Raw genomic sequence first — 20,608 nt, 5'->3', positions numbered from 1 at the left:
TCCTCTCCACGGGCTGCAGCTCCGGCCCGGGGCCTGCTCCTGCGGGGGCTCTCCATGGGCCGCAGCCTCCTCCAGGCCACATCCACCTGCTCCACCGGGGGCTCCTCCACGGGCTGCAGCGTGGAGATCTGCTCCGTGTGGGACCCGTGGGCTGCAGGGGGACAGCCTGCTCCACCAGGGGCCTCTCCCCAGGCCGCAGGGGAACTGCTGCTGTGAGCCTGGAGCACCTCCTGCCTCCTGCTGCACTGACTTTGGGGGCTGCAGGGCTGCTTCTCACCCCTCTTTCTCTCCCAGCTTCTGTTCCACAGCTGTTTTTTTTTTCCTTTCTTAAATCTGCTCTCACAGAGGCACCAACAACATCACTTATTGGCCCAGCTCTGGCCAGCAGCGGGGCCCTTATCTAACATGGGGCAGCTTCTGGATTCACCTCACAGAAGCCACCCCTATGCCCCCCACCCTAAAAACCTTGCCACATAAACCCTCTACAGGGTGGGAGAGGGGCTCCTGTGCAGCGGGGCCACAGCTTCCTTGGAGCTGCACATTTCTTCCTTCACTTCCTTCATTCCTTCCTTATCTGGCGGTAACCATAATAACGCAGGGAAAAGCGGTGCGTGGATCCTGCCCCCCCCCCCCCCAGCACGAGGCATGGCCGCAGGTTTGCGTGGTTGTGAAGGAGGAGGGTTGGGGGTTTGGGGGCTTCCAACTCGTGAATTCCAAAGAGCTGTAAAATGCCATTGCTGTGCTGAGACACCAGGGAGAGCCTAATTTTCCCCGTGCCTGAATTTGAGGGTTGTGTGACCTGCTGTGCCCAGGGGGGCTCTGCTTGTCTGACCTGGGAACAGCAGCAAGAACCCCACTATTTAAAGAGCAGGGTACAGCTCAGGCAGAGCCTCAGAGCACGGCGAGGGACCGCATTCAGAAATCCAGGAGGGCTCTCGCTGCCCTTGCTGGAAGCCACATCGAGCTCTGTTCAATGGGGTCTTCCAGGTCGCCCGTGCTGTTTCCCTGTTACTGCGTGCTCTCGGGCCAGTTCTGGGATTTTAGGATAGCCGAGAAATTGGGATACCCAGTGCCGAGGAGTCCTCCTGCCCGCGGATGCGTTGGGCAGCGCCAGCCCTGCCCGACTCCCTGCTGGCGCGTCCTGGCACTTGGTTTCCTCCCTGGTCAGGAACGGGTGTCTGCTTTATTTCTCCCTCTGCTTGCATAAAACACGTTGATAAAGAAAAGATACATTGCAGAAGAATAAGCAATAGCATGGAAATTAACTGAAAAGCAGGGAAAGCTTGACATTTTAGCGCAGAGTAGTTGCAAAGGTGGAGGACAAGCCACCACTGCCCCTGCTTTTGGTTTCGGGGAAGGAGCGTGTGTGACAAATGTGATGGTTGATCTAATTACAGCCAATCCCCAAGGCTTCAAAAAGGAGCAAAACGCAGTGTGAGCTGCCGTGCAGCCATGCGGGAAAGACCAAGCCTTGCTGTGAAGATATTAAGCTGCTATTTCAATGCTGGCTTAAAAACAACGAAACCCTCCCCCCTTAAAACATAGGAGATTCTGCTTTTGAACTTAGATTCCAACATAATACAGGAAATGAGGATGTACTCTTTTATTAAGGTTAAAGGTTTTTAATCACTTTTCCAGAATACAGATACGATTCAAACAAAAACTATTTTTGGGGTCTCAGTAATTCACTTATTAATACCATACATTGAACTCTATAAATTCTCATATAAGAAAAGTCTTTTTAATATAGGTTATGATGCACTGGTGACCTATTTAAATCTTTTGAAGTAACACTTTGCAGCTATATAGCACCTTTCATCACGGGGCTGCAAAGCATCCTACAGAATTTAGCCTCATAATGCCCAAACGAGGTAGGAAAGTCTGGCCAATTTACAGATGGGTACAACCGAGGTACAGGTTGGCAAGGGACCAAACATGAGGCTTCAGCTATACAACAGTAGTTACGTCTACACCGGCTCCTGGGCTACAGAACGAGTCAGTGGCTCACCTGGGGATCAAGTCAAGAGCAGTCACCCACACCCTCTTCCTAGACGGAGAATCCTGGCTCCAGCCCTAAAAGACCTTTTCCAAGCGTTCCGGCTTTTCGTGTTACTAATATAGAGAGAGTAAAAAGGTCAAAGTCTTGTAGACCGAAGGCCCTAGGTATGCTGTTCATTGGCATATCTAACAGGCGAATATAAATCACAAAGTTTACCAAGCTGTACTTACTGTGGGTATCGCAGCCTGCATCAATTAAGTCTGAACACGAGGAAGTGGGACTGGAATTTTGTTAATTAAAATCATGCACTTGGGAGGCATTTTGAGATTTGGTGTTTGATGCTTTGTTTGGTTTGACAGTTTCTTGTAATAAATTCCCTTTTTCCCTCCAAGCAAGTGATAATCTAAGATACTCCAGTTTTTGTGTCTTTATTGAAAAAACAAATCTTTGCTGAAAAACCATTAGCTTAGTGACTGTTATTGTCCAATGGAAATTTAAGTACTGTGACTAGAAGAATCCAAGATGTCTGGGTTCCTTAAAGCCTTTACAACTTTTAAAACCGTTCCACAACTCTGCAGTACTCCCTGGACCAGATCTAGCACTGGTGCAATCAACTGAGCACTAATGACCTCAACAGCTGCAGCATCTATTGATGATAATTAAGATAAAATTTTAAAAGCTGTTGCAGATTTTGCTATTTGCCACAAATCAGCAGAAAAGCTAGCAGTCTGGGTGCAGAAACTCAGACACCTTTAAAAATCAGGTTCTCTATGTTTGTCCCATCTTTGATCTGCGCCCAAATTCACGTATTTTTCATAATAGCATCTAATCGAGGAGCTCTGAATATAAAATGATGAAACCTATACAGTTAAGTATTATTTAATTTAGTTTCTTGCCACACACAACCACCCACCTGAGCAAACCAGTGCAGTAAATAGGGAAACAGCACCCCACTGCACAGACCCGTCAGTACCATTCAGTGGTTTCTCTTCCACTGTGTGCTCCGTTATTACTCCGTCTTCCTGGCAAGTCCAAACCAGTTTCCTCATAAAGCACAACATAAAAGTTACTGAATGCTTCGTGGAAATGGAGAGGAAGAAAACTGAAGGTCTTATAGCTCAGCCAAGTGGTGTGGGCTTGCCACGGAAGCCCCTGGACAAAGGCAGAAGGGATACCTTCATGCCAGAAGACAGATTAAATGAACAATTTCCCTCTTTCTAAAACTTCTAGACTTTTTTGTCCATGGTCCATGATTTCTACACACTGTGGTGCTCATCCTCGGTTACAAATCACCATCTTCAAAACTGGGTGGTTTGTTATGCAAAAGAAAGGGGAAAAAAAAAAAGCAGAGAAATACTCAATAGATTTCCATCATCGTAATTGGGCATCACAGATTACTGCCCTGCAGAACGCTGCAGCCTCTACAGCGACTGGTGGTAAATATCCTTGCAGAAACAGGAAATCTAAGTTGATTGCAAAAACTTGTTATTTCTTCAAATCTTGTAAGGCAAATCTTGCAAATCTTGTCCCTTCTACTTGGGACATACTGTAGATTAGCAGCAATTTAATACAAGAGAACAAATCTTAATTTTTGCCTCTGCTCTAACTGTTACAACTCTTTCAAATGGATGGCTGCTGAAAGACGAAGAGCAGGGGGAACACCTGTTGTGCTGATATTAGCAAAACTCGAAATTCCAATTTGCACAGAGAGCATGGTGACTGGGGGTTGAAAAGAGCACCATAAAGACTTTATCCGATAGCATTTGTTGTTTTCTTTTTGAAGGCAGCAGCAAAACTATTGCTCGAGGGACTGAAAGGAGTTATTGAGATTGTTACCAAAACCCAAAGACTTTACTGCACATTCAGCAGCACTTCTGTAACCCCAGCACTAAAACTTCGTCGGTGGTGCCTCGCCATTGTACATACCCTTAGGAAGCATGAAACAAATGACTTTGCTGCCCTTTCATTTCAAGTCTCGGAGGGGACAGCACTTGGCTGGAGACCACTGCCAGAGAAATTCAGGGTTTTCTTTCAGATCAGTCATTAATCAGGTTGACAGAATAATTCCTATGATAATTTAGCTTCTTTTTGCACCTAGCTGTGACATTCAAAGTGCCTTCAGATTCCTTCTGCAGTCAGCTGAAGCCAGAAACGTACGCACTGCACCGAGCACCTCTCAGAATGAAAGCGGCTAGGGAAACGCCAGCGCTGCACAGGCAGCCGCTGCACTCCAGGAAGCATTTTAAATAAAAATCTCTGCAAAACCCCAAGACTTGCATTAGTGGCCAGAACTGCAATTCTCTACAGGAATATCCTCGGTAACGAGTAACACGCTCACTTCCAAACTCTCCAACTAGACAGCCTGTACAGCTGTGCTGTCATCTCCGCACACAGAGAATTAAGAGACGGTTAAACAATGTGTTTCTAGCAGTGGAAAGGCACACAGATAAAGAAGAAACCCTGTCAACAGGAAGCATTACCTTCTACTTGTCTGTCTCTCTCATCTTTGTTGTTTCTCTGTCCACACTGAGACTAACACATGATCTTTCTCCTTAAAAGAATATTTCAAGTAACAAACAGTGTTGCGTGGCTAGAGAGTGATTCAGCTACTTTTTATTATAAACAACTTTGTCAGACCTTCAATACTGTGTATATAATCCACAAATATATTTCAATCCTTGGAGATAATGAGTTGACCTTGCAAGTCAGCACGAACTCTAGCCAGACTGACTACGAATGGCTCAGGAGGCTGAGATAACCCCAGCACACCGCTGACAAAGGGCCCCCGAGCGGGAGGTGTCTGGCTCCAGAAATGGAAACTGAAACTATTTGTTCTGTTAAATTATATCACCAAAAGATGCTGCATTGAACCCCTTCTCATCTCAGAGCTATGAAATAAAAGGAGTTAGTACCATGTTTAACAACTTTGCTTACAGCCGGTCAAGCTTAAAGTGATTTAACTCTCCTTGCTGACAGAACGCGAGGGGCGAAAATCTTTCGTTCCAAGTACCTGGAAAAAATCAACATATGTGAAAGTGTTCACAAACAACAAAAAGTGAGGGTCTTCAGAGAAGCAAAATGAATACATTACTCGTAATATACAAATATACTACTTTATTCTATGGGAATGCTTCCCGTCTATTAAGGGAAAACTCAGCTGTGATATTACTCTGTTGACAGCCTCTGCTCCACCCAACTGAAACCTGGCCTCCCAGTGCCTGTCCTGCCTGCTGCCCTTGCTCGTTTCCCAGGTAGAGATGTCAGGGGAAGGAAACGAAAGGGCAAAGGCAACCTGATACGGACATGAACTGCTGCACTCGTACGTGGGATGCCCAGAAAATACCGTAATTCCTGGATCCTTCCTGCCTCCTACTAATATTGAGGTTCTGGGCACACCTGTGTGCAACTAACACAGCTCAGGCTTTTTTTTTTTTTAATCCCCTACACACTAATCTCTCCAGAATGATTTTTTTTTTTTTCCCCTGAAACATTCTATGAACCATTCCAATACAAAATACTGTGCCTGCTATTAAACTATTTTAATATAACTATGGGGAGGGACAGGTTAGTGTTCACAGAACATGAAATTAACCTACAGGATCACCACTGAACCTCCAAGTGCTGCCACGGTAGGTTACTGAAGGGTACATATTACAGCCAAAGTATCTTCCCCCCGGGAGTGCCAAGCCAGGACATGGAGAAAGCAGCATCTTTGATCAGAAAAGACAGACACAGATGGGCTTTGATCAGACAGAATCAGGGGCAGGTTTACTTTTCACATAGTTTTCTGTATTAAAAAATACATCAGTGAAATCTGTTACAGGCAGGGACAGGACTACCGAGTACACAACGTCAATAGACTACTTTCTGATTTTATTTTTGTTAAATTACTTCTGTTACTGCTAAAAAAATAATTAAAAAAAAAAAAAAAAAAACAAACAAAACAAAAAAAAGGAAATATAATTCAAGGCTGTTGATTTTCATCTCTTGAAATTTTAGTGACAAGATCAAATATCAGACCCCTGTTACAGAAGATGGATAACTGACCAGAACTAGATAAAACCCATACAATTCTCTTCTTTAAAAATAGTTTGTGTTTCCAATGAATTTGCGGTAACTCGTCATCAGAAACACACATCTATAGCTTGAGAAAATGGAGGTACAGACAGTATCTGATAACGTCCTGTCCTCTAAACACAACGTGGGAGCTTTTCTCTTCAGAAAGATGCAGTAACAGCCGAGCCTCAAAAAAGTCTCTTTTGCTTTCCAACACTATGACTAAATCTCTTTGGGTGGGGTGGGAAAAAGACACACATGGTAATTTTCTACCACAGTTCTGTTGTCAGAAGTAATACTGCATCCTTTGTACAACACTGCACGTGTTGCAAAGGTGGAAAGAGAAAGAGTGCGTGTAACTTTCATTTGAAATGACAAGGCCCTCCAGATTTGCCTTACAAAATAACCAAAAACATAGGAGTAGGGGAAAGAGGAGAAAGGAAAGCTGCCGTAAGGGAAAAAAAATTTCCGCGCACCACAGTATTTGCTAGATTATAATCAACAGACTGCAGAGCTACTGGGCTAGTAAAGGGATTTTCTGCACATACCCCAGGACAGTCACTCTCCTGTACATAACCCAAAAATGTCCGTCCCGTAACATGATCACTCTGAAGTTTGACCTACAGCACCTCTTCCACATTGAAGACCAAACAGGTAGAGTTAGCTATTAGCCTGGACCGAGAGCTAGACTCTGGCATTGTGTGACCATTGAACAGCAGCCAGACAGTTGTATGTTTAGACAGCTTCCCTGGCAGATACGCCAGCGGCTTCTGCCTTGCTAACATTTGATCCCAGTTTTAAAAAATATTATAAAAGCATATGTGTACGTGTATTTATAACGGAAGGTGTCTGTCTGTCTAAATACCACCGCTTTCCTGTCCTCGTGAAGAGCTCTCAGATCTCCACATGTTCTTTGGCAGCAAGGACTGCCAGCCAGCAGGCTGCGAGGTCACGAGAGCCACGGTCTAGCTCTCCATGCCCGATATCGTCATGGTAGATTTTACACAACCATTTTCCTTAAAAATATCTCACAATTTTTTAAAACCCTAAACAGATGAAGGATTTATGCACCACTTAAATAGGTTAGTTCATCTTGAATTTGTTCAGAGGATTTATCGCTGCCTGCCACAGGACGTTGTTTCTTGCAGCCTACATAGCTTGCCTCCTTCCAGTTCCAGTTTGTACATCCGCTGTGGTTCAAAATATGCCTGTAGGTGACATTATCTTGGCTTACTTAATACACATTTTTCCAAAGGCTGGACGTATTCACAGTTTGGTGCTTCTGATGTGTATTCAAAGGAAAATACCCCACTTCAGTTAGTCTGATAACTCAATATCAGAGTCCTCTGATTTGACTTTGGCAAGTTCTTCGTGTACCTCCCTCACCATAAGAATACGTGTTAACATGATGTCCAAAGTTCCTGGGTCTATTGGCAATGTGGAATACCACATGGGGCTATTAGGTACACAGGAGCGCTCAGGTTGAAGGTAAAATACATCACTTCTCTGCTTCACACTTTCAGAACTGTCAACGTAAAGAAAGGAAGAACACATTACAGAAGGCGGCTTTAAAAGTCCTAGTCACAAAAACTGTGATGGAGAAACAGCAAAGGAAATTAAATTTACATTGAGACTACAATACCACAGTTGAAGCAGTATAACTAAAATCTTTTTCTTTGTGATTTGGTTTCCCCCTTTCATCTTACAGTGAACATTTAAATTGTTTCCAGGTTCTCTAAGTTGCTTACAAAGAAACAAAGAAATTCTGCATGACTTCTTTATAGACGTGGTTCTTCAATCATATTATCATCCAGTTAACAATACTAGTGTCTTGGTACGATTGACAGATGCATCTGACATTTAATCTCTGAATAAAACAGGTTCTAATATTCCAGAATTGCTGTACTTTGGGGCAATGAACGTTCAAGCACTAGCAAAACTAAATCCTAGCTTGCCCACTCGTGCTGCAGAATGGTGAGCCCATCTGACCGTCAGACTCTGAGGCAGCTTTCAGGTGCTGGTAGGAAGAGACAAAGTCCTCCAGAGGAAGAATTCCTCCTGCTTGGCTTTGGAGTATTCACATTAAAACAGCAAAGTGAATTTTTACTGCTGCTTGCACCACTGCAGGGGCTCTGCAGGAGCTATGATATATGATGAGGAGCATGGAAATGTTTTCACAGCCCAAGGACAACTAACAGCTTCTAATGATATGCAACTGAGTACAATAAAGATAAGAAGAGGGAGACAAAGAGTAAGGACAGCTGCTAGGCATGCCTTTGCCTAAGTAATGGGACTATTTGTAGTATGCTCAGTAGGTGCATTTTTGAGGGTGATTTATTTGAGTTGTAGCTGACACTAATGAGATCCTGTTTACTTTTTTTGGTGTATTTTCTTTGAAAAGAGAAGAACACCATACCTGCTCAGTGATCTACCTAAAAATTATACAAAATGGGAAAGACAAAATGATTTATATCTATGTCCTTGCTATATAGTCTAATTTCTAACTCCTAAATAAAGTTAGTCTCCCATTTCAGCAGGCAAAAGCCATCAGCACTGTTATCTAATTCACACTTTTCCTACCATCTTTCACAAGGAACATGATGTCTGTGGGGGGATACTTGCCCAAATACCTGTTCTAGTCTACATACAGATCAAAAATCAAGTTCCATCACTTACCATTTTGACAAGTAAAATTCGTAAAGTCGGACTGGACACCGCAGGGGATTATCTGTATTTTCAGCCATTTCCACTGCTGTTGAAACCTCCTCATCTTCACTGCGTTTCCTTTTGCCTACAGATAATTTATCTGGATACACAAAAATGGCATCACTGAAGTTCAGTGAAGAACAGCACTTTAAGAATAAGATCTAGTCACTTAGCCTAGCACCAGCCTGATGCAACTGTGCAACACACAGATGCATGCTACTTGTAGTGATTATCTGTCGTTCAAAACCACATACAAGTCCACTGCTTTGATCTGCTGGATGGGCGAAAGATCACATAAGCTATAGGGTGTCCACAGCCCATTCCTCTTCTAGAACCAGCATCTAGCAGAACAATATGGAGAATCTCTTTTTTCTTAATAAAGGACAATTAATGTAACACAGTGGAACCATTAACTGAAGAAACCAATAGTTTCATGATCCCACTTGATACCCTTACAAAGTCACTTCACAATGGCAGACAGCATAACTTCCAGGTTTTCAGTTAGAAGTTGAACACAACCATCTTTCTAATAAATCCTACCGAAATACTCTCTGCTACCCCTCTCAGGATCGAACATTTCCCTTTTCAAAACAGCAAAAAATAACTGCAAATAAAAAACAGTATTTCTTGGCAAACATTGGCACCTATTTTGTAAGTTTTTACTAGATGCCTTTGGTCCATCAGAATTTACCTTTAAACCATCCTACAGTGAAAAAATTTGAAAATGTGCCGGATAATAACAGAAATCAAATTACCCATAGCTCTGCCTACTCCCTAATATCTTTTTCTCCCCAGCCCTTTTTAAAGTAAGGAGTAGACAACACAAATATAATTGCAGAAATTCAAATGTTCAGAAAGTATTCACTTACCTGATTCTACCTCTTGTTTTTGAAAGGGTGGGAAAAAACGTAAATATGTCATCTTAGTATTATACTTCAGAGTCCGGGTGCGTCTCATAACATGGGCAAAGGACAGTTTCAGGTGCTCACTGACATTCTTTAGTTGGAAGTATTTGGTGTTGAAGAATAGAAGTGTGTTCAGTAAAACTATAGGGGAATATGCACCCAGCTGTTTACATTCCCATAGGTGTTCTTCTTCAATTCTTGAGAACATATAACCTAGAGACAACGGGCAAAGAAAAAGAAGAGGGATATTTATGCAAGTTTAGGACAGTTCCTCATATTCAGTTACAAATAAACAGCTTTTAAGGACCACTGGCAATCTAGCAGATTTTCAGAATCTCCCCAAAGGAAGTGAAAGCATCATATATGAGCAGGGTAGGAAGGCAGAAAAGAGTTAAATTATATTGGCAGATTCTGTCAAAGATGCATATAAGTCCTCTTTCAGCTCACCTTGTGTATGAACGACCTGCATATCAGATCAAATTCAGACCTATCATAAGCAATTGTAATATAAAATCAAGAGCACTGCATGCATGAACCTAAGAGGGAGCGTGGAGAACCAAGCTGTGGAACAGCATGATCTTCCAATACCTGAAGAATGGAGAGAAGGATATAAAGGAAGATTGCACACATCAGCAGAATCTCACTAAGTTTTAATTTCACTGTATTAAACCAGTCAGCCAACTGCAAAAACGTGAAATTCCTAAGACATGGAGTACGACTTTAAAATGTACCATCCATAACAAATAGACCATTTTGATTGTTGTAAGTTAGTTAGGAAAGGAGAAATGGAGCCTTACAAGAGATCTGCTGTGAAAGAAAACTTCACTATATATTATATTACACTGTCTATATTACACTATATACTATATACTGTCTAATATTATACTATATATTATACTATCTATAAGTAACTGGGTTATTTCGGTATTAATAGAAAGTTTGATTTCTAAACGAAAAGTCAGTTGGAGTTGCCAACATCACTTAAGTTTCAGTGGTACTCTGAAAAAGATCTTGCATACTTATATTACCAGTGTCCAGCTTTATAAACTGCATGATCATACTTGAAGACCAATTAAAAATACCTGCAGAACTTGGGAACTCAATGTGGAAGTGAGCAAGTTGAGAAGAACTTGGAATTGAGGAGTTTAAACAAGTCTCCTACTATTTTTTAATGTGATCCTCTGATTTATCAGAAGTTTTTCCTATACTGATATGGAACAACTAGTGCAACTCTACATGGAAATTTCGATGTTCTCAGCAATATCCTAATTCTCTCATCTCAAAAAGTACACACAGTTCTGGCTACCTGTATTCAAAAAGATTAGCTAAAACTTGAAGGAAAATAACTTGTATTTTGACCACAGGAATAGGAAGCCTTTCTTTCAAAGGAGCTGAGAGACTGATCGGAGGCAAAGACATATTTAAGTGTAATCCGTAACTGGAGACAGACACAAAAGCCATGATTCTAGTCTACTATAAACAACTGCATGGTGGAGAAAGAGGAGACTAATATGAATGTCTCAGATCACATGCTTCTTCATGGCATTGAGAAAATATTAATTTCAATTAAAGGTTTTGTCATGCAGCTACACAAAATAAAATAATTGTCCTACCATTTGGAAGAATTGTAGGTTCCCAGATTTTCAAAAGTTTTGTAAGTTCAATCATAAACCTGGAATAGGGCTCGGTAAAAATGTTATCTATTCTACCATTCTCAAACAGGTACTACGAGAGAAAAAAAGGAAGACATACAATTTATGATTACATAACATTGCAGAGAAGATACAGGACATCAGATTTCTTCCTTTCTTATGTCCAAGTGTCCAATGGTCCAAAATACCTTGTTGAAACCTTCATTAAGATATTAAATCAGATTTTCTGCAGGGACTGGGACCTCCCTGGTATGAAATGAGATCTAAGCAAAAATTATTGTTACTATTTCAAGCTTTAGAGCTCTTTTCTGGAAAAAATCATCATCTAGGTATTAACTATCCTTGCAAAGTCTGCATATACAGAACAGAAGAGGTACTGAGTACCCTTCTATTGAAAAGAACTTCACATGCTAGTACTTTCTGACAATAGATATAGGCTCAGTGCTAGGCTGCTGAAATAGCTCAACTTACAGCATCAACATAAAAGTCCCTTAAACTTCTGTCAAGCAGCAAACAAACCAGAAAGTTTTCTAGAGGCCAGAAGTATGTATCAATAAATAAGTCAGAACTGGAACACAAAAAATGCTGATACTCCTAGACCTTATCAATGGCACTTTGAATTCTAACTCTTTCTACATTTTTTCATGTATAGCCAGGAAACACAAAAAAGGTTAATTCCTTGCCTAATCAAATGGTAGGTTTTACATTACAAGTAGCATTTGATTCTTTATCTCCAAATGACTGTTTAAGGAAAGTAACAAACAGGCTATTCTAACAACAACAAAATGACCCTAACAGTAGTATACTGAACTGGGATATTGAGTGTTCAAGAGAAGATAATATTATCCTGGATTTGTTCTGCAGCTGTTTCAAACTGCCCTCCGCTGGCAGGTAGCAAGGACTCTTTACATTGCTCTCAGTATTCATTAAGTACAATGCTATTATTCCCATTGAAGGAGCCACTGAATGAGCACAGCCTTTGCTGGGTATCTCTTCCATGTAAACTTGTGTATTGGAAGAGCATTGTGCAGCTGTTTTAGAACTAAACCAATTAATTACATAGCCAATTCTTCTGAGGAGCCTCAGGTTTCTACAAATCTGTCCCATATGTAAATAGGATAAATAAGGTACCAAACCAAAAGATTTGGATCTAGATAGACACACCTAGGCCTCCACACCATATTCCTCCCAAGTACAGAAGAGGCCTATTTACTCCAATCAAAACAAGGTCCAGACTAATTAGCCAAATAGAGATAGATTAAGACAAACTAAGAATGAAGCACAAAACAGATACATTCTCGCCTCTACAAAAAAACAAGCAGCTACTTGGGACTGTGGATACAAAGCATAAAAAAACACCAGAAGTTTCGATGTTCTCAGCAATATCCTAATTCTCTGAGTTACCTGCTGAATTCCAAGGCACAGGTATAAGATACTGTCAGGATCGTATTTTTCTCCATTTGGTCTCCGCACCTCTTGAATAAACTGGCACAAGCCAAAACTCAGTTCAGCAAAAGTGCATGAGAGAATGTCCTCCTTGACTTTCACAGGACGAACTGTGGTGGAGAAAATTATTATGAAAATTAACTTAATTCAACGGATTAAATCTTTACATAATCTATCTCAAACACAACGTTCCCTGTCTGACTAAATGTGTGAACTATTTCCTATCTGTTGGCTAACAATTAAATGACTATTTGGCCAAAAAAAAAAATCAGCAGTCTGTATAGCCATCAACTGAGTAGTAAGTCCATTACAAAAGCCGTAACTGAGTAGTAAGACTGAAGGTATTTAAAGTTAAGGCATTTAAATGTTCAGTGAAGTTCACTGAACCCAAAGATGTGGCAAGGCAATGGTAACATGTACTCAGGCTGGAGATGTAGGGTTGATAAAATCAGCTTCACCTTTATAGCTGGACTCAGGTGAATCCTGAGTGAGAAAAAGATCTTGAGTATTTCCTAGTAGTTCTGGGCATGAGTTGAGAGCAGCATATTGGACTCCTTAAAGGGAGAAGGAATGAAGAGTTTAAAGGGCCATGGGATTCAGAAAGGGAAGCAGAGCAAGCAGAGAACTGATCAAAGAATCCGCAGTGAAATTACTAGGCTTGGCTGCTCCACACCTCACGCGAGTGACTGCCTCCTGGAACTGTCTGTAATCTTTCTTTCATTAGCCAGGAGAAAAAGATAGTAATTCATGTGATTGCTCTTCTTCTGGGAAACAAAAACCAGCTGTTCTCATGTAATGACAACAAAAATTCCAAATAAGAGAGGAAAATGAAGAGCTCGTTTCCCCTTTGGGATCTTTCTTATATAAGCTTTGCCATGCTTAGTTCTTTACATTGCAGAAGTATTTAATGTTATTTGCTCTCTTCCAAACTGTCCCCAGAAAGCTCAATTATAATCCTAACTCAAATTCTCTGCTGCACTCTGAAAACTTGCCCACAAAACTCTCAGTGCAAACATGTAAGACACATCTGAGACCAGGGACAAGGGGAGTTAGACAATGCCAAACCCCAGGACTGCTGTGCTTTTGTAAAAAATAAAAACAAAAATAAATCCATAATTAGAAAAACAAACAAAAGTGACATTTATATTGTCATTATCTACCACCCTTGTGAGACACAAGGAACAATTAATGCCTTCTAAAGTTATTTGTAGGCAGGGTGCAACACAGAATGGGTACACTTTTAGAAGGTTTGTTTCCATCTGTGAACCTGGAAATAAGGTATTAGACTTTAAGACTGGCATACATTTTTTTAAAGCAAACAGTTACGCTAACAAACAAATACTTTGTGAATGTGTTAGCTACAGATGAAAAAGATGGGGACAAGTTAGTGTAGTCAGCTTAGAACTACGGCCTGGTAATAGATCAGTAAAGGCTTTGCAGCCGCATAAAACATCTGTTCTAGAAATGAGAAATAACTGCATGCAAATGAACAGAAAGGGCAGGTTGAAAGACTAACATTTATAATGTTGAAAAGAAATCTGATACTTTAAAGTCTCTTTTAATAGGAAACAGAGCAATTTATAATTTAATAGCCGAGATTTTTAAACACATGAAAAGGCAGACATAACATAATATGCCATAAAATCTTTTCTCCACTCATGGTCATTTTAAAACTCGTTAACTAATCCTAATTTTTTCTTGAGAAACATACGATACCAAGAGCCGTTCAACTAATTATTTCTGTTTCCACAGATGGAGAAAAAGTTTACCTGAAAACTTCAGGTCCCCTTGTTCCTCCTGTGCGTTTTTCCATTGGACCCAGTTCTTCCAGGCATTTACCCCATACATATACTTTAGGGTCATCCCAGAAACAGAGCAACCTGGGTAGGAGCCCTGCATCAGATTGCGGGGCTCTACAGAAACTACAGACTTCTTCCGTCCCTACAGGAAAACAAACAAAGCAAAGCAAATAAAAGCTTAGTACGTATTTCATCTATGGATGCTCAATTTGATATCACATAAAAAGAGCAGTACACTGACATAATAAAATCCTGCTGACAGAACCAGAATGTATATATATGTATTTTTTAATATCTGGACAAGTATCAGCAACACTGTACAGAAAAGGTACAACAAATTATAGTAATTCTCACTGTGATAAATATGCACAGAAATACATTCCACTACACAAGAAAAATTACTTCTTTCCTGTAGATTATTACACTCCTTAAAAACAAGAATTTTGCAGTTTCTGAAACGATAAACATTCTTTAAATGTTCTGCACCGAAAACAGAAAACACTTATTCTACCTAATTGTAGAGGAGAAAACGTTATATAATGTAGCAAAACAGGACAAAAAAAATATACAGCAGTTAAACTGAATTCTCATTTTCACCCTAGAGCATATTTTTTACTTCTGAGAATAAGCATGCACATAATGTTATTACTTTAAGTGCAAGGAACTAATGGTCCACAAGTACTTTCTTACCCGTCTTTTCGGCTGTGGGAAGCCATCTCTATGTCTCCGTCTTGCTCGTGAACGTGACTGCAAACCCAGTCCTTTACTGAGAGGGTCAAATGAGTCTGAAGTCAAATCAACACCATTAAGAATTTAATTGTATGATTTAAAATGCCCAAGTAGAAGTGTCACTTAAATACTACTGAATATCCTAAAGATGCCGATTACATCTATATATTCAAACAATGCTTTATGCTTGAATAATTAGGCAATAAACATACTTTCTGTGTAAATAAATTTTCATAAGAGGAAAGAAGTCCCCCCCGAGTAGTGGATGTATTTATTCAGGCAAACTTATATTCTTCTGCACCACTAATATGGATTATACCCTGGGACACAGAAGTGATAATTCAAAGAAGTCAAGCAAGACTACCTGCTAATCCTGTCGGTGGTTCTGTAGAATGCTGTCTTTAAAGATATCAGTAATATTTAAAAAACAAAGTAACTTTTAGTAGAGCTGATATATTACTGCTGCTTCAAATATCCAGTTTTACTAAATGAAAACATACGCCCTTCAGAAGCAGACTACTGCCACAATGTTTACTCAGAAAGTTGTGTGTACTTTTATACAATTATGCATTTTTCTTTACATTATACAGACCTGATGGAAAATCTGCCTCCAGGTCCTGTTCCACATCACCTTTGGAGAACTGCTTCACTTCTGGATCTGGTTCCGGCAGGGCATTCGATCGTAAGGCATAGTGATTTAACTCCTCCTCCCAGCTGTGCGGAGTGGACACTGCTTCTGATTCTAGATCTCCACTGTAAGTGCTACCTTGGTCTGTAATGAGAGTCATCAGATAAACCATGTGCTACAAGAAAGGATAGACAAAAAGAAGGGTTTAAAGAGAAGCTATAGCAGGATCAAAGTCCTTTTGCAAAAAAATCCAACTGACCTTTCTCAAATATCTTGGGGTCCAAGAAGAGCTCATGCTCAGACGTTTGAGATCCTTTAGAAAAAGAAGGAAATATGTATCTACAAATGATTGACAGCTTACATAACTAATACAAAATTTTGAATGCCAAAAAATAACATATTAAGTCATAGTACTTCCAAAAATGGTACATCATCTTCAATACAGCTCTTTTACCAGCTCCCTACCTAGGTCACGCTGTTATGGAAAAACAGAAATGCAGAATTAACCCATGTTTACTTTTCTAAATGCTTCCATCCCTCCACGTTTGTTATTGGAGTCATCTGTAGACAAACAGGATATTTTGTTCATTTCCTTTTTATCTTGCTCCACTTTCATTACACGGGATGATCACTATCCAACACATTCTAACCTGCATCACCCTCCAAGAATCCACTACAAAAAGCTTGATAGGAAAATACTCTTGTAAAGCAGCTGCTCTGCCTTCTTGATTTTGACTCCTTCTTCCGCTAGCGCATGATATACTTATCTGGAGATTACTACTGCTAGCAACCTGCTACTGTCAACGAAAGTCAAATCAGCACCTAGGATGAGGGAAAGGGAATGCGAAGACATTTAAAGCACTGCTCAGTATCTAACTTGGGTTCTATGCTAAGCATAGCTCTATTGAAAATTGAATGAGAAACCTCTGTGAAATTACAAAAGCTTCAGAAACGTGCAAGTATACCCCACTTGTGATGAGACTACCGAAGAAGAGTAAATGATTCTCAAAAGAAAAAAATAATAGAGTATTTATATAGATTATCTCCAAATTATCTCCAAATATGCAGTTTGGCTTTTAAAAGAATAAATAATCAAAATCACTAAGTCATGACATAAGCATTGTAGCCCTCTCTAGGTTGGCACTTTACCTGCATGAACATTCATCATGAAAATAAATGTTGGTAGGACAACAGGACCATACAACATGGCACGGAAACTTGGGAAGCAGCCAATACATTCTCTACATCTATTTCTCTACCTCTTTTTTGTGATGAGAGGACAACCATCACGCTGCATTTAGTTTCCTTTTAAAAACACCACATACCACCATGAGAGTGTGTTTTTTCTTTCTCCTCATCTTCTGCAATCATTTCTGCCATCTGAAGGAGATCAGCTTCAAATGGATTTGTGGGAATCTTTTCCTTGATATCCTGAATAGTTTCAATGATCTTATCAGCATTATCCAGGGTAGTTGGGAAAAGCATTGGAACTGGTACCTACACAGACATGCAAAAATTATTAGACCTCGTTTAGGGATGAAGGGAAACAACAAACACCAAGGGAAGTTCTTCTCATTTAATCTTACTTATATTTTAGGACTATATATAATTTTAAATAAATCAAAACTGGACAACCTTTTTCCTTTCTGCAATAACCCTACAAAATAGTGTTTTTGTTTGATAATGCTTAACTAAGCATGATGTGATAAGGAAAGAAATGGCTTCGAGGACTCCAAATACCACTTGTATGACTAATCACAAAATCCAATGACATTTCTCTATGCCCTGTTCAGAACCAAGACTGTAAAACAGTTGTCCAGTGAATGTGAGTATAACTTACAGGTACTGGCATCCCAAGCGGAACTGGTGTGTACTGAGTGTAGAGGTGAAGGGGTACTGGCACAAACACTGGTACAGGAACAGGTACCACAATGATTTGGGGTTGAACTTCTTCTTCTTCTTCTGTTATGTTAAAAACAAAACAAAAATGGTTTGACCATATGACCATCCAGTACACTTCAGAGTGTCCATTATAATTGTTTGGAGTTCCACTACTGGTGACTTCTGCTTGTAACTCAGTGGGCACAGTACCACATCTTTGTTCAGCCATCTTTCACTTTAGCACTGTTGTAACAAGTATTAATACTAGAGTTTGGAAATAAACAGCACTGTGACCATATACATGAATGCTGGAAGGGAAGAGAGAGGAAATAAATACTAAGGTCCGCATCCAAGTAAATGGTGTGCTATTGCAATTATCTCACAACTAACTAGAAGACCATACAAAGGTACCATAAAAAACAACAACAATCTTCCCACTTAGCTTCATCTCTCCCACTGAGATGTTTACATCAAGACTCGATACTCCGAGCTCCTTCTATATTGGCAATGATGAAAAAAGCACTCCTCAATAGCAGTCTTGACTACATAATAGCCTTTGAAAGTGCTTCAGTTTTCTCCTGGCCACAGAGAGATCTTAGGGTAAATATAAATCTAATGAAATGATCTTAGAACTAGTGAATTAATTTCAGAAGTTCTTATTATCTGTATCTAGTAATTAAAAGAAAGTGAGAATTACAACAACCTTTGAGACATCACACACTTCATGAGAATGAGTCTGCTCTTGTGGCTTGAGCTGGAGGAGCTAAGAACTCACAAATTCTGTCCTGAGAAAAACAAGTTCCCTCCATAACCTTCTGCACATCACTTAAGAATCACCCTTCATTCTCCACAGTTAAGATGACTGCAGAATACTAAAGATGAGTTAAAGCCAATCTCAAGATTCATCACTACAACAAGTCCAGAGTAGGGCTACAAAGATGACCAAGGGGCTGCAGCACCTCTCCTGCGAAGATAGGCTGAGGGAGTTAGGGTTGTTCAGCCTGGAGAAGAGAAGGCTCCGGGGAGACCTTACAGTGGGCTTCCTGTACCTAAAGGGGGCCTACAGGAAAACTGGGGAGGGACTCTTTGTCAGAGGGTGTAGTGATAGGACAAGGGGGAATGGCTTCAAATTAAAAGAGGGTAGGTTTAGATTAGATTTGAGGAGGAAATTCTTCACTGTGGGGCTGATGAGGCACTGAAACAAGTTTGCTCAGAGAAGTTGTGGAAGTGTTCAAGACCAGGTTGGATGGAGCTTTGAGCAACCTGTTTTAGTGAGAGCTGTCCCTGCCAATGGCAGTGGGGTTGGAACTAGATGATCTTTAAAGTCCCTTCTGACCCAAACCATTCTATGATTCTGTGATTCTTTGATCAGACATAAAGCTTTCAGAATTTCAAAGACCAAATATTTTACATCTGTAAGGCAAACTGCAACTTGCAAACACCATGCAATAACCTGAAAACTATTTAAAGTTTTAAAGCATATTAAAAAATGTTTTTGTTACATAAATCATTTACTCTCACCACTGCAATACAGACATATAAAATGGGTTGGAGATTAAATACATACCTGTCTGGCATTCTTTGTTTTGTGTATGAGGTTTGCACGAGGTGGCCTTAGTCTGTGTGATTGGCTTGCACAACAATGCTTTGTTTTTTAGAAGCCTAGGTGGTTGTGATGATGGTAGTTTTAGGGCATCTGTCTGAGTACTAGCCTGTTTGGAAAAATATAAATGAGGGCAGAGTCAGCACTGGTTGTAGTAGGATATCGTAAGATTAGTATTGTCATAAGATTAATATTTGTTCTCTGCTATGAAAGGTCAAACAATTTAAAACTCTCTTTGTTGATAAAAAAGATCATTTAAAACTATTGTAAAAAGAGCTTTTTTTTTGTTGTTGTTGCTAACAGTGCAGAGAAGAGATCTACAAGAATGTTTGGTTTCTGTAGTCAAATAACCTCTATAAACTTTTCATCTTAGAATCTTACTGATGGTAAAGATCTAAAAAAGTCTTAAGATACTTTTGATGACTAAAATATTGGGTGATACAAATATGCAAAAAAAAACCCTTAGTAAATCTATGCAAAACCACTGAAAAAGAATACAAATAAAAGATGAACGCAAATGCTGGCAATATCAGTGTCACCTCCTGATTATACACAGACTGACTATTCATGCTTGTACTAATTTCATGTCCTGCAATCTGTAATTTTCAGTTGTGCATTCATATAACAGGGTCAGTTTCATTAGGGGAAATTCATACTCTAATCCATAAATGACTTTTCAGCTAAAAGTAAGGGTGTCCATCTCCCAGAAACAAAGAGCTATATAATCAAAATTTTATTATATATTCCAAGAGAGTTGCAAGATCTCTCAAGAATTGGAACTCTAGGAGTTGTTCACAGATAAGAGGTGACAGTGGTTCCCCATAGCTCCACTACCACAGCGACAGGGAGTGGGGAAGAACAGCTAAGCTGCAAGAGCTTGGTAATGTCAGCCCCAGCAGCCCACGCTGGTTCCCTTCTTCTTGTGGCAGCCCTTCCTGTGGCATCACATCCCACTTCTGGCCACAAAAGGTAACCTCAAGTACTGAAGCCACACACAAATTGTTCAAGAGCTAGGCATCTCAAGAGCCACAATTTGACAATCTTTGTCTTAAAACATCAAATCATTCTGTCAATGGACACAAAAAGACCTTTATACCATACAAAAAAAATACATCTGCAAATTGGGTAAGTTTTAAATCTCAATCACAACCAGGAAAAGCAGTTACAAAATTAAGGTGCTAAATTATTGGATACTTTACTTGTT

At 40.1% G+C, this 20,608-nt stretch overlaps 1 protein-coding gene across 9 annotated transcripts in view; it reads right to left on the bottom strand.

Moving 5' to 3' along the window:
* Positions 1-1,588: 1,588 nt before the first annotated feature.
* The window catches only part of ZMYM4 (zinc finger MYM-type containing 4), a 46,347-nt gene continuing 27,327 nt past the window's right edge, over positions 1,589-20,608 (bottom strand). For 6 of the 9 annotated variants that reach the window (XM_080566801.1, XM_080566802.1, XM_080566806.1 and 3 more), the window contains 12 exons: positions 19,369-19,513; positions 17,761-17,882; positions 17,246-17,417; positions 16,180-16,233; positions 15,885-16,064; positions 15,254-15,348; positions 14,534-14,705; positions 12,723-12,874; positions 11,280-11,391; positions 9,631-9,879; positions 8,732-8,861; positions 1,589-7,580 (listed from right to left, as the gene is read on the bottom strand). In XM_080566801.1, the coding sequence (XP_080422927.1) occupies positions 7,373-7,580; positions 8,732-8,861; positions 9,631-9,879; positions 11,280-11,391; positions 12,723-12,874; positions 14,534-14,705; positions 15,254-15,348; positions 15,885-16,064; positions 16,180-16,233; positions 17,246-17,417; positions 17,761-17,882; positions 19,369-19,513 (1,791 nt within the window). In that variant the 3' untranslated portion in view covers positions 1,589-7,372. Of the gene's footprint in view, positions 7,581-8,731; positions 8,862-9,630; positions 9,880-11,279; positions 11,392-12,722; positions 12,875-13,222; positions 13,319-14,533; positions 14,706-15,253; positions 15,349-15,884; positions 16,065-16,179; positions 16,234-17,245; positions 17,418-17,760; positions 17,883-19,368; positions 19,514-20,608 lie in introns of those variants that run through there. The other 3 variants (XM_080566809.1, XM_080566803.1, XM_080566808.1) reach the window with 3 other exon arrangements.

This window comes from Anser brachyrhynchus (genome assembly GCF_964034855.1).
Source record: "Anser brachyrhynchus genome assembly, chromosome: 24".
Classification (NCBI taxonomy): domain Eukaryota; kingdom Metazoa; phylum Chordata; class Aves; order Anseriformes; family Anatidae; genus Anser; species Anser brachyrhynchus.
Note: the sequence above shows the minus strand (reverse complement) of the source record. Positions and strands in the feature narration are given on the sequence as shown.